General features: G+C 43.6%; 1 protein-coding gene across 3 annotated transcripts in view; it reads right to left on the bottom strand.

The window, feature by feature from the left end:
* The window catches only part of ESD (esterase D), a 53,141-nt gene that overhangs the window by 22,466 nt on the left and 17,310 nt on the right, over window positions 1-13,365 (bottom strand). For all 3 annotated transcript variants that reach the window (XM_019525245.1, XM_019525244.1, XM_019525246.1), the window contains exons 5-8: window positions 11,741-11,865; window positions 10,697-10,816; window positions 1,675-1,773; window positions 447-614 (exon numbers count right to left, since the gene is read on the bottom strand). In XM_019525245.1, coding sequence (XP_019380790.1) covers window positions 447-614; window positions 1,675-1,773; window positions 10,697-10,816; window positions 11,741-11,865 — 512 coding nt within the window. The remainder of the gene's footprint in view (window positions 1-446; window positions 615-1,674; window positions 1,774-10,696; window positions 10,817-11,740; window positions 11,866-13,365) is intronic.

The raw sequence follows: 13,365 nt of genomic DNA, 5'->3' as shown, positions 1-13,365 counted from the left end.
GGGGGAGTGGGTGGGGCCATTGGGGGTCCCCCCCATGGTCCCCTCCCCTCTCTTCCAGCTCCTCTGACCCCTTATTCACCGGCACTGGAGCCCTGGTGCTGAAACACACGGCCTGGGTGGCTGCATGCTGTTTCAGCACCAGGGGGAGGAGCAGCCAGAGCATCTCTGTGGAGGACCCAGCCTCTGACTGCCTCAGTGCCTGCTCCACTTTTTTAAATTTTGATTTTTTTAGACCTCTGTATATCTAGGAGTCTAATTTTCTCCCCGCACTGCAAACTTGCAGCGCAGGGAACATTTTTTCGTTCCCACACATGCCTCTTGCCCCACCTCAAAGGGGTTTGAGGTGGGGCAAGGAGCACATCCGTGCTCATTTAGACGCGGCCAGAGTCAACCCTGCGATTATGAAATACATGCATCAGCTACAAATGCTTCCTTTTGATACTTGCCTGTTGCAATCTAAAGACAACTGGGATTTTCTGCTCTGTGCAGGCAGCAATGAAGTTGTCAGGCAGTAATTGCCCCGCTGAAAGGAACTGATCATCTTTGCCTTGATCAATTAAGATGTCCAGATGGGAATCTGGATAGGACTTCACAAGATGGGTAGCATCATAGGCCTACAGAAAAAAAAAATACAGCAAAACCTGATTTTCAAGAGTGCGGTTCTTAGCTTAGGAGTTAAATTTATAAACCAAGTGGGTAAGATGTATTGTTCCTAGGAGCATAAATGACATATATGGGCTGCTATTTTGTATGTCTATACATGAGCTGGTAAGGAACAGAAGGGCCAAATCTTTCAAAGTTAAGTTTAAGGTTTTATCCTCAGAGCCCTAGCACACTGCCTGATCCTGCCACACTGGTATCAATGCCTGGAGTTCTTAATCCTGATTGTTAGGCCTGGTACTTCTACAGAACTGAGATTTCTCAGTCTCCAATCCATCTAGATCCAGAAGTTTTCTCCCTTCATTTACCACTAGACTGGAATCCAGGTTCTTTGCAGGGTTTAGATACCACCCCCATGCAAAGAAGAAGGTTTGCAAACTAGCAGGGGGCATACATATATAGCTGCGTTAGACTTCAGAGCTGCGGCTTATTTCAAAGGGCACTAGCTGCTGTGCTCAGCTGCATGGAATGGCAGTTGCTTGGTGAAGTGATGCCCTTTGAAGTAAAAATGACAGTAAGCAGCTGAGCAGATTTTTCTTAATTCAGGAGTCAGCTGCAAACCCAGAAGGTTGCAAACCATTACTGTACTAAAGCTCTGGGTCTTTCTGGGTAAGAAAGAATTGCTTTGTGCTGAGGATATTTAGCAGTGCAGAATTTTCAGACACTTGCTCTGTTACGTTATCACACTAAAAAGAGATCTGATTTTTTGACCTCATTATTTTCAGGCACTGAAGAAAGGGCTGCAGCTTGCTCCTCATTCTACTTACCCTGGTGAGAATGTACTATGTGCATCTGATAACAGCTTCCTATTATGCTGTGTTTAAAACAAACTGCCCCCAGCAGTTTGATGGCTGTCAGTATTCACCCAAGACCTGTACACTGGAGTTCAATGCTTGGTAAAATTTGACAACGTGGCAATTTTCCAAGGAAAAACACTGCAATTACCTTTTCAGTTTTCTTCCTGCAAAGTGTAGTTTTTAAAATTGATTCTATATTTTATGTCATGACACTTACCTCCCATTTACTTGGATCTGATCCTAGATAGCCGCCAAAGGCTTTCTTTCCCCACGGGCACTGAATTGGGTTGCAGATAGGAGCAAAAGCCGACACAGACTGTTTAGAAACAAAACAATACGTGGGTTAAGAAACAACATCTTGATATGCAAGTTGTAAGCTAAAAGCACATTCAGATGCTGTTACATCTACGGTCCCCTCTGATATTATTTTCACAGCAGTAGGAAGTATAAAACGTGAGTAGGCAGCTTGGGATCAGGGCTGTTTCCCAGATACCCAATGGTGAGAAGGACCTGGTAGGGAAGGAGGGGGATGGGCTACTACAGATGCTCTATTCAAGAGACAGCTTTTCCTCCCTCTCCCAGGAAATGAAGAGAGAGCATTGCAGGATAGTGGAGGGTCTGAGACCTAGCCATACATTAAATTTATCCTGACATGACAAAGATGTTACTGTTTGAAACACAATTTCTTTGTCCTGGGTTAGGGTCAGAGGGGAGAGCAACAAGGGAGATGTTGTGGTGGGCATCTGCTGTAGACCACCAGACCAGGAGGAAGTGGTGGATGAGGCTTTCTTCAAGCAGCTAGCGGAAGTTCCCGATTACAGGCCCTGGTTCTCATGGGGGACTTCAAATCACCCTGACATCTACTGGGAAGGCAATACAACAGCACGCAAGTTTTTGGAGAGTGTTAGGGACAACTTCCTAGTGCAAGTGCTGGAGCGACCAACTAGGGGCTGTGCTTTTCTTGACCTGGTGCTCACAAACAGGGGAGAATTGGTGGAGAACGTAGTAGTGTATGATAACTTGGGCAGCAGTGACCACGAGATGACTGAGTTCAGGATTGTGCGGAAAGGAAGGATGAAGAGCATCAGTGTAAGGGCCCTGGACTTCTCAAAAGCAGACTTCAATTGACTCAGGGAACTCATGAGCACGATCCCCTAGGCCGCCAGACCGAGGGGGAGAGGAGTCCAGGAGAGCTGGCTGTACTTCAAGGAAACCTGACTGAGAATGCAGGAACAAACCACCCCAATGTGCAGGCAGACTAGCAGTTACAGCAGAAGACCAGCTTGGCTTAGCAGAGAGCTCTTCAGTAAACTAAATCACAAAAAGGAAGCTTATAAGAAGTGGAAACTTGGACAAATATCTAGGGAAGAATATAAGAGCATTTGCTTGGGCATGAAGGGATGAAGTCAGGAAAGCCTAAGCACAATTGGAGCTGCAGCTACCAAGGGATGTGAAGGGTAACAAGACGGGTAACAAGCATGTTGGTAGCAAGAGGAAGATCAGGGAAAGTGTGGGGTCCCTTACTGAATGGGGGAGGGAAGCAACCTAGCAACAGACGATGCAGAAAAGGCTGAAGTGCACAATGCCTTTTTTGCCTCAGTCTTCACAGGCAAGGCTACTGGGCTACTGCACTGGACTGCACAGTTCAGGGTAAGCAGCCAACAGCAGTGAAAGAGCATGTTAGAAAAAGCTGGGCTACTACTAAGAAAAACTGGACATTGTCCATGGGGCTGGATGGGATTCACCCAAGGGTGCTGAGGGAGTTGGCTGATGTGATTGCAGAGCCATTGGCCATCGTGTTTGAAAACACACGGCAAATCAGGAGAGATTTCAGATAATTGGAAAAGGGCAAACACAGTGCCCATATTTAAAAAAAGGGAAGAAGGAAGATCCAGGGAACTGCAGACCAGTCTCACCTCAGTCCCTGGAAAAATCATGGAGCAGATCCTCAAGCAATCCATTTCTAAGCACTTGGAGGAAAAAAAATGATAATTAGGGGTAAAATCATACCTGACCAACCTGATTGCCTTCTATGATGAGGTGACTGGCTGTATGCATGTGGAGAGATTGCTGGATATGGTGTACCTTGATTTTAGCAAGGCTTTTGACACCGTCTCCCACAGCATTCTGGCAGGCAAGCTAAGGAAGAATGGGCTGGATGAATGGACTGTAAGCTGGATAGAAAACTGGCTGGAGCATCAGGTTCAGAACGTAGTTATCAATGGCTTGATGTCTAGTTGGCAGCTGGTATCAAGTGAAGTGCCCCAGGGTTCAGTCTTCAACAATATCTTCATCAATGACCTGGAAGATGGCATAGAGTGCACCCTCAGCAAGTCTGCAGATGACACCAACCTGGGAAGAGTAGTAGATATGGTGGAGGTAGGGCTAAGATTCAGAATGACTTAGTCAAAAAGGAATCTCATGAGGTTCAACAAGGACAAATGCAGAGTCCTGCACTTAGGATAGAACAGTCCCTTGAACTAGTACAGGCTGGGAGCTGACTCGCTGGGGAGCAGCTCTGCAAGAAGGACCTGAGGTTACAGTGGACAATAAGCTGAATAAGAGCCACCAGTGTGCCCTTGTTGCCAAGAAGGCTAACAGCATACTGGGCTACATTAGTAGGAGTGTTGCCAGCAGGTTAAGAGAAGTGATTATTCCCCTCTATTCAGCACTGGTGAGGTCACATCTGGAGTACTGTGTTCACTTTTGGGCACCCCACTATAGAAAGGATGTGTACAAAATTGGACAGAGTCCAGTGGAGGGCAACACCAATGGTGAGGGGGTTGGGGGTTATGACTTATGAGCAAAGGCTGAGGGAACTGGGCTTCTCTACAGAAGAGAAGACAGAGGGGATTTAATTGCAGCCTTCAACTACCTGAAGGGTATGAAAGAGGATGGACCTAGACTCTCAGTGGTGGCAGATGACAAAACAAGGAGCAATGGTCTCAAGTTGCAGCAAGGGAAGTTTAGATTAGATATTAGGAAGAATTTTCTCACTAGGAGAATAGTAAAACACTGGAATAGGACACCCAGAGAGGTGGTAGAAGCTCCATCCTTAGAGGTTTTTAAGACCCAGCTAGAGAAAGCTTTGGCTGGGATGAGCCAGTTGGGGATGTTTTTGCTTTGAACAGGGGGTTCAACTACACGACCTCCTGAGGTCCCTTCCAACCCTAACTTTCTGTGATTCTGTGATCCTCCATTTTTGTGGTAGATTGGCCATTTTTATCCAGAGACCAATGTATTAATGTGAAGCAAGTTAGTATTCATGATGGGAAATTTGCATATATCCCACAACAAATGCAGCATCTGGCAGAGGCCTCAAGCTACATTTGTAGTACTCTGAATAAGAAAGTTCTCTCTCTAACCCATAGTGTTCCATCAATGTCCTATGAGATAACCTGGGGTATGTTCCTTTTTGAGGCACATAAGAACACAACTCTCCAAAAAAAAAAATCAAAACTAAAACAAAAAAACCCACTATAAGACCACAAATGGGATGTGAATATAGGATGCACCACAACTAGGCATCCTACTTCATCTTCAGGATACAATGCCCTCAACATGTACTTCCTTCAGCACTTGATGCCAGCTTGTTTCCAAAAAAAAAAATAAAAATTGAAAACTTCCTTCTCAGTCACAGAGAAGTGCGAATCAAAAGACACGCTAACTCAACTCTAATTGCACAACTCGCCCACAGAGTTAAAAAGTCCTCAGAATAGGCTCAAACAGTTTTATGCATTCTGCTTCATTCTACTCCACCACCGAAAACTAGAATAGAATTGATTTGAATGCCCTTCTTCCATACAGTTTAAATCACCTGACTGTATCATCCTTGTAAGATTTATTCATCATTCAGGGCTCACAGACTGAAAAAAAATCAGGTTACTGCTGACTTTATTAGGTATAAGTTGCTAGGAGTTAGATTTTGCTTGCAGAAATGGGACCAAATGTGTAGCATGCTGCAACTGGATAACTGCTGCATTGCTAAGTAGTCCCATCTATATAGAGAAGACCCAGTTTGTCTTGTGCCACTGCTGCTCAGTCTGGGCCCCAGCACTGGCTCTGGGCTTGCCCATCTGGGCTGAGCAGCAGAGGCAGCAGCAGCTGGGCAGAAACTGCTGCTTGGCATGGGGGAAGAGGCCCCTCCCCCTTGTTGCCAAACAGTTTTTTCTGCGGCTGCCCAGAGCCCATGCTGTGCTAGGTTATGGTGCAGCTCATTCACCACCACCTGCGAGCTGCCCTGCAGCTAGTCCACACTGTCACTGCTGCCACGCTGCGAAGCCCAAAGCCAGCGGTAAAGGAGCTGCAGGGCAGGCCAGTGCTCCAGGTGGCCTCAGCAAAAACTGCCTGGTGGTGTGGGGGATGAGCCACTTTTCCCCATGCCAGGCAGCAGTTTCTGCCCAGCTGCTGCCGCTCAGCCCCGACGAGCAAGCCTGGAGCTCACATGGGGCGCACAGGGTCATGGCTGCATGCACTGGTCCCTGCTGCTACTGCTACATGCCCAAGGCTGGCAGAACACGCCACAGCTGGGCAGTACAGAGTGGGCGAAGCCATGCTGGAGCTGTGCAGTGGTGGGGAGGCGACACAGGGCACTCAGGCTCTAGGCTGTTGCAGGGTGGTGGAGGGTGCTGACTGGCTCAGGGGGGCGCACGCAAGGGGCTCCCATGCACACCCTACATGCCTTCAAACCCTTCCTGCAAATCCCACAGCCACAGCCTCCCCCACACACAATCACATACACATCCCTACAAACCCTCCATACCAACCCACCCATAGCTCCCCAGAAACCCCACACCCACCCATACCACCCTACACACTATACAAGAGTAAGACTGCCTTTTGAGCTATTATGCAATCACTTGTACATATACAGCACAAACACATACACATCAGGACAATTTAAAAAAAATTAAATTAAAATATATTATTGTGTTTGATTTTTAGTATATAATTTGGATTTTTTTTCCATTCTAAGATGGCAAACCATCTTCCCCAAAGGAATACTTCCAGGGGCAAGGGGAAGGACTTCCAGTGGCAAAGGCTAGAAGTTAGGGGTGGGACTTTCAGTCCCAAAATTGTGACCGGGGCAGTGTGTCTGTCAAGGGGCAGGGCTGCATGGGCAGCCCTCAACAGCTTGCCAAAATTCACTAAGTGGCTCTCCACCCGAAATAATTGCCTGCCCCTGCTGTAGGCTGCCAACCCTTGGTCTAGAATATGATGTGGAAAATAAGAGTCACGTTTATAACCTTTCCCTGATCAAAAACAGTATCTGTAAAGATGAGACTCATATCAGTAACATAGCCCTGGGAGAGGAAAAAATGTTCCTGCATGTAGACTATGTTTGCATTTACACTCAAGGGATCTGTGAACCTGTCTGGAGAACCTTATGCTTTGTTTATTGAAGCCTTATAGTTTGTCCTCTTTCTTTAAAGAGTGAGTTCCATGAGCAGGCTAAGGGAGATGAAAATTATGAAGATCAAGGGAGGCTGCATTTCATGCAAAGACTGTGCCATCTGCCTTCATTTCTACCTGGTAAGATTAAACTGGTCCAGATTAAGAGAGCCCCTAACAAGTTCAGACCTTCATCCTGAAAGCTGTTTCATGCAGAGCCTCACTGAAAGCGAGGCATGGTTCCCACTGTAAGGAACGGCCTAAAGCATAGAGGCCTTAGATGTTAACTGGAAGTTGAAAGAATTTTTCCTTCATTATTAGTGTGCAGAATCAAAAGATTACTGTGTATTAAGTTCAGTGGTGGACTACAGGAACTGCACGTAGGCACTGAGAATGCTATCGCATAGCTTGGTGATTATGCACAGACTGACTGAATTTAGAAATCTCTACTTCCCTGAATGGGAGCACTTGCTAGAGATGCCATTTTACCCAGGCAGAGAAAACTATTTTAAGAATTCCACAAAAGGAACTTGTAGCCATCAAGAACTGACTCAGTGGATCAAATGCCACACTTGGGATCAGAAAGCAATTTTTTCCTTACAGTTAGTTTGATACAAACTGCAGATCTTTGCCTTCCTCCAGCTTGGCCCTCTTCCTTGGATCTCAATCATATTTTATGCTTAAGCGACAGGACAATGGGACCTCTCATCCCCTTGCTTTACCTGTAGCAGATCAGGATGTTCTTGGGGTTTTTGACAGGGTTGACTGTATAGTTTAGTACTAGATCAGACAAGCATTTGAATGGGATGGTTTGGAATGATCCTTCATTGGATGGGAGCTGCACTACTAGCTAACCTCCTGAGGTCCCAACTTTTCTATGATTCTATTATGTTTCCCCCCACCATTTTATACAAAACTATCTCCAATTATCTAGTGCTTTAAATTCCTCTGAAGTTTCTCCTTAACCAACTGCTGTAAAGAACTCTTTCTTCCTACAAGCATATTCCCTGTGAAATTTGAATTCTTAATAGGAAACAGAAATAATGCTCAATGGTTTGAAAGAAGAAAGTTATGTTTATGAGAAGCAATGACATCTTTCAAAATGCTAACCATTTTGAATAAGGAGGATGTTTCAGATGAGGGATGAGACAAATATTCTCTCATTATTTTACATTATTTTGAATTAAATACATATTAGATTTTAATTGTGTTCTATTCTTGTTTCAATTGAAGGGGAGAAGAAGACGATCCGAGACGCATTATTTTGGTGACACAGTCAACCTTTCCAATTGTGAATCTTTTGGGTTTTATATACCTCTATAATCTCCTGATTTCTAAACACTGTAACCTCCTTTGCACGTGTGAATTATAGTGTCTTGAACTCTAACTCATTACACGATCTCGTACAGACCTGCTACTGGAGTGCTAAGTGAGAAGGCAAGGCATTTGCCCAGCAACGTAAAAAAGAAGGTAACCAAATAAAATAATCAAAAGTTCATTTTATTATAAGAAATAATGCTTACTGGAAGAAGAATTACTTGGAAGAAGTATCTGTAAATTAAAGACCGGTTTGAAATAGGCAAGAAATATGACTTTATAAATTAAAGAATGGCTGTTCTGACGATGAACATGCAGTATGAAACTGGTAAGAGGGGAGTTATATTTACTTTAATCTAAACACATATACGAGCATGAAAGCTACATTGTATTATGAGACGTACTACCCCGCTATCTCTTTGTAAGTGCTTTGTTGCCAGAGCAAGAGCTAGGGTGGTCTAGTGGTCCTCTTAGACCAAGTCCCATTGCCTTCTGAGAGAAATATCTCTGAATATGTTTATAGTCAGAGAAGCACCAGAGAATTATACCATAGAGGGGATACAGGTGTGGTGCAGTTGTTCGGAAACTAAAATTCAGATGATTTTCACAGGCCAGGCCAGGCACTTACTTTAACAATCTCATTATCTCCCTCCAAGCTTCAAACACATATAGAGATGACTTGTTCTGAAACGCTGGTGACACACTGCTTGCTTCTTTCAACAACAATAGTGCTAATGCTTCTGCAATATTCACAGGTACAAGGAACAGCCTACATATTAGTTGAAGAGGACTGCAATTTGTCACCCAAAAGAGTGAGAAAAAGGCTCTACAGGGGGTCATTACAGATACCTTGTCATCCTGTATTCCTCAGGTAAGAGCCTATGTCAATTTGAGACATCTACTGTGTTAGAATTTAGATTGCTCTGCCCTGACCTCCAAGTTAGCTGCCGAATTGTTCATTTTTCTATATTATATGTGTTCTAATATAATTTTATAGAATGGAGACTCGTGTGTGTGTATTAGCTTTATTTAATTTGATACAAATGGGCGAGGACCTACTTAAGTTGCCATTTCGTGATTTTCACAGAAACTGTAAAAAATGGCAATCTCCATGATCACTGTGAAAAATGGCTTTGGCCGCAATTTCCCTCAGAACTGGCGTTTAAAAAATGCTTACCAGAATACAAAGATTTAGATTTAAATTTAATATTAGATTTATAATAATATGGTAATTTATATGATAGTTCCACAGAATTTGCTATTTAACCATGCGGTTTTTGCCTCTTGACCAATCAGCAGTGTGGGATAGGGCTGCCAGGGCCCCTCCACCAATCAGCAGTGAGGGGCAGGGCTGCTTCAAAATGCCTATGAAATTGGGTCTGTGATCCACAAGCAGTCTGTGAAAAACCCTTGGTCTCACCACAATATAAGTAGGTCAAATAAGCAACGTTTTCCATTTAACCTTGGGGAATTTATCTTACCTTTTCCCCTTGTTATGTTCTGCAGTTTATTAGATGACTCAGGAACAGATCAAATAAAAGCAACAGACATTGTAATGCCTAACCCTTTTGGTGCCTGGCTCAGAATAGGATCCAAAGCCCAGAGGCTGCCTGTACAGCTTGGTACCACAGAATGGGATCCACAGCATCTGCTAAGGGAGAACCTGCCTGCAAGTATCTGATAAAATAAACAAACAATAATATTTCTCTGAGCATGAGGATGCATCCCCAACTCCATTCTTTCTGGAGTCTAGGTGCCCATGTCAGAGCTGCAGGCTGGCATCTCCATCCACTGAGGAGTCTAAGCCCAGAATCCTTCTTGAAGGCAGATGCCTCCAGCCATTTTTTCCTCTCACAGAACTAAGCAGGGATCATTCTTTTCTTTTAAAATGCATGAGTCAGGATAGTAGCAGTGGTGGTGCTCCCTACCCTTTTATCACAGCACCTGACTAGAGCACTTAGTTATGTCACTTCCTGATCACCAGGTGGGATAGGGAACTCTCCCTCCCTCCTTTTGAAGTTGGGCCGCAGTGCAGAAAGAATCAAGAGAAAAAAGTACAAAGACCAACAGAAGTGAGCCTGCATCATTGAGGATTAGAGCTGTGGCATTCTGTAGTAGCTGGAACTAATGGATATCTGTAGTATGCCTAATGCGATATAATAATCGATTTGCAGGTAATAAATGCTTCAATTTAAGTAAGGGAGGGTGAAAAGCACAACTACATTTTCAGATCACCTTTCTGGTGAGTCTATAGTAATTTCTTTAGACTTGAACAGCCACAGCATTAAGACTTTATCTTCTTTCTTACAGAGGACAATGTAGCTCAATTTTAACTTGCATCTTGTAGGGGTTTTTTTTTCTATTCTTAACATTTCACTGATGCCACGACAAACACCAACACATGCTGTGGTAGCATTCAGTGCTGAGAGATGCTCCTAGCAACTATCAACTCTGTAACAAGAGAATTTAAAGCAACATTTGATTTCTGACCCATTTCTCTTTAGAAGGTTGTGTAAAACTTAGTATCTTACTTTGTATTTTCCAGGGTTCTTCAAAGCAAGGATAAGAGCTCCATGGCCCCCCATTGAGTGCCCAAAAATAGACATCCTTTCTGGGTCAGTTGGAAAATTGGCATTTATTAGTTTAGGCAGCTGAAAAAGATAAATAGGAAAGTGAAAAACTTAGATGACTTACATGGTTACACTTTGCAAGTTACACAGCTTAGTATGGATCTGCCTCAGGGGTTGGCAACTTATGGCCTGAAGGCAAGATCCAGCCCACCAAGCAATTCCATCCAGGCTACAAAGCCAGACATTGGTCATTGGGTTGCACATGTATCAGGATACTGATAGCAACTAGGTCCCGAGCTACAGCTTGCCTACCCTGCCCCGATATGCTTTAATTTTGGCTGTTGTTCCTAAAAGATTGCCACCCCAATCTACTTCACTGTTTTAGTACAGCTAAAATGATTCTGAGACCAAATACACAGAAGTATTTTATGGCATGCACTTATCAGGTTTAAACAGCCAGGATCACACTGAAAACTATCTGAACACCACTATAAAAATGACAAAGGGAAGTATTTTAAATGTCTGATATTAAGCAATAATATATGCAATGATCTACAAAATGCTGGTCAACTAGCCATGGAATGGCAGTCTTTTTCTGCATATATACATGTAGAACAAGATTTTGAGCATTCATTCCAGTTTTGTTCTTGTTTTAACCAAATCCACAAAGAGGTAGAATGCCAGCCTGTTCTTGAGAGACTTTTTGGACTCTGTGTTTCTGTTAACATTAGTTTTTAATCAGGACCACACATATGGCAAGTTAAAAGATAGCTTTTTTTTACTCATCTTTCTAAACACATTTAATCAAGGATTCCTTTTTGCAAGTAGTAAGATGCGACTGCTAATGGAAACAGTCTAATTCTCATGTGTAAGCAGCCTTCTCACTATAATGAGCATTTCAATTAAAATGCAGGCAGGCCCCATTAATCAAGACAAAACAGTCAAAACTAATACAATGAGACCAATTTTAATGTATTTACCGATACTGATTTAATCAAAAGTTACCTCATCCTTGATGTACGAGTACATTCTATAGTTGGTTTTCCAAGGCTCTTCAGTGGCATCTACATAAAACCCAGCACCAGTGCCAAAATCCCAGCTCTCATCTTCTCCTTCAATATTGCAGCCACCTGCCATGGAAAAGTAGTTCCACATTTGTTGTTCATCCTTATAAGATCTTTGGCTCCAAAGATATAATTTTCCTTACGTAAACTACACACTTGTAAGGTGGACACAAGCTTCTTAACTTCTATATCTGTTTTCCCAACTGTAGAACAAACATAATTCAAATCTTCAAGCAATCCTTCAGTGGTTCTGAAACTTGCTTCATTAAATGTTGAAGTGCTTTGATATCTACTAAGATACAGACTATGCAAAGCATCATGGTACTTCTGACTTCTTTCTGCATCCTGTTATGGAAACCACAGACTTTTTTTTCTTTCAGGCCAATGAAAGACAAGGACTGTTTTGCAATTACTTTTTAATAATCAAGTATTAAGCCAGCATAATCCTATTTCAACTGAATCCTACACTGCCAGTTTACATCAGGGCTGTCCCAGCCGGTAGCTCATGAGGAGTTAGTGTGGCCCATGAGCCTCAGCGGCCACCTCTCCCACTCCTATATGGCAGGGGAAGGCTTAGGGGTCTACACAACACTGGCACAGCCCATGCAGGAGCAGAGGGCCAGGGGCTGCTGGCATAGTCCATGCAGCAGGGTCTAGGGGTATGTGGCCTGCACGCTGTGCTACCCAGGGGCCACGTCAAAATGGAAGAGCCCTGGTCTGCATTATGAACTTTTTCCCCATTAAACTAGGAGTTGGTAAGACACAAATATTATAGAATCCAGCCTGTTCTTCTACCAATACAAGACTGCTCTTCATGTCTCTTAATACTCTGTCCACACTATTTTGCAGAAGTTTTTGGTTCAGCTGGCAGATAAATCACACCACTAAGAGGAGGAAAGTGAAGGACTAGCTAAACCTGATGAGAAGGTAAACTGCATTTTTGCAAACTATAACTCTGTCCTCTCTCTTACCCCCTTCCTTTGCTTGCCTGTTTATTCATCTGTTGCATTTTGCTCACAGGGAATATCTTGATTTTGTCTATTTCTCCAGGACAGAACAGCCCTGACCCCTGACTGGAGTCCTTAAGCACTACTGCAACAGCACTAATAACCATCTCATCATAGGTGCAGTAAGATAGGGATGGAAAGGGAAGGACTTTGGGAGGTCATCCAGTCAACCCCCCAACCATCCCAGATAAGTGCCTGGCTTGGTCTGCACTAAAAAATGTCCAGTGACAGAGATTCCACATCTCCAGGTAGCCTGTTCCAGTACTTAACTATGATGGTAACTAAATACTGTCTTATATCCAGGACTCCAAATAAATAACTCCTGTTTTAGACATTTTGTTCCAAGTCATGTTTCTATTACACATATTCTCCCTGCCCTCCCATACATCTGAAAATTAGGCAGTACAAATACCTCTTTGAATATTTCCCCAGAAAATATGCATGCTACTTAATTTATAATAAGGTAAGTAATAGTCTAAACTCAATCTGCTAAATCAGGTTCTTGAGACCTAGTCAGGAGTTGGGGGGGGGGGGCACACAGGCCACAAGTGGCACAGGA

Source organism: Gavialis gangeticus, unplaced genomic scaffold (genome assembly GCF_001723915.1).
Source record: "Gavialis gangeticus isolate Ggan-Ray unplaced genomic scaffold, GavGan_comp1, whole genome shotgun sequence".
Classification (NCBI taxonomy): Eukaryota; Metazoa; Chordata; order Crocodylia; family Gavialidae; genus Gavialis; species Gavialis gangeticus.
The sequence above is the reverse complement of the archived record's forward strand: the minus strand, read 5'-3'. Positions and strand labels throughout refer to the sequence as shown.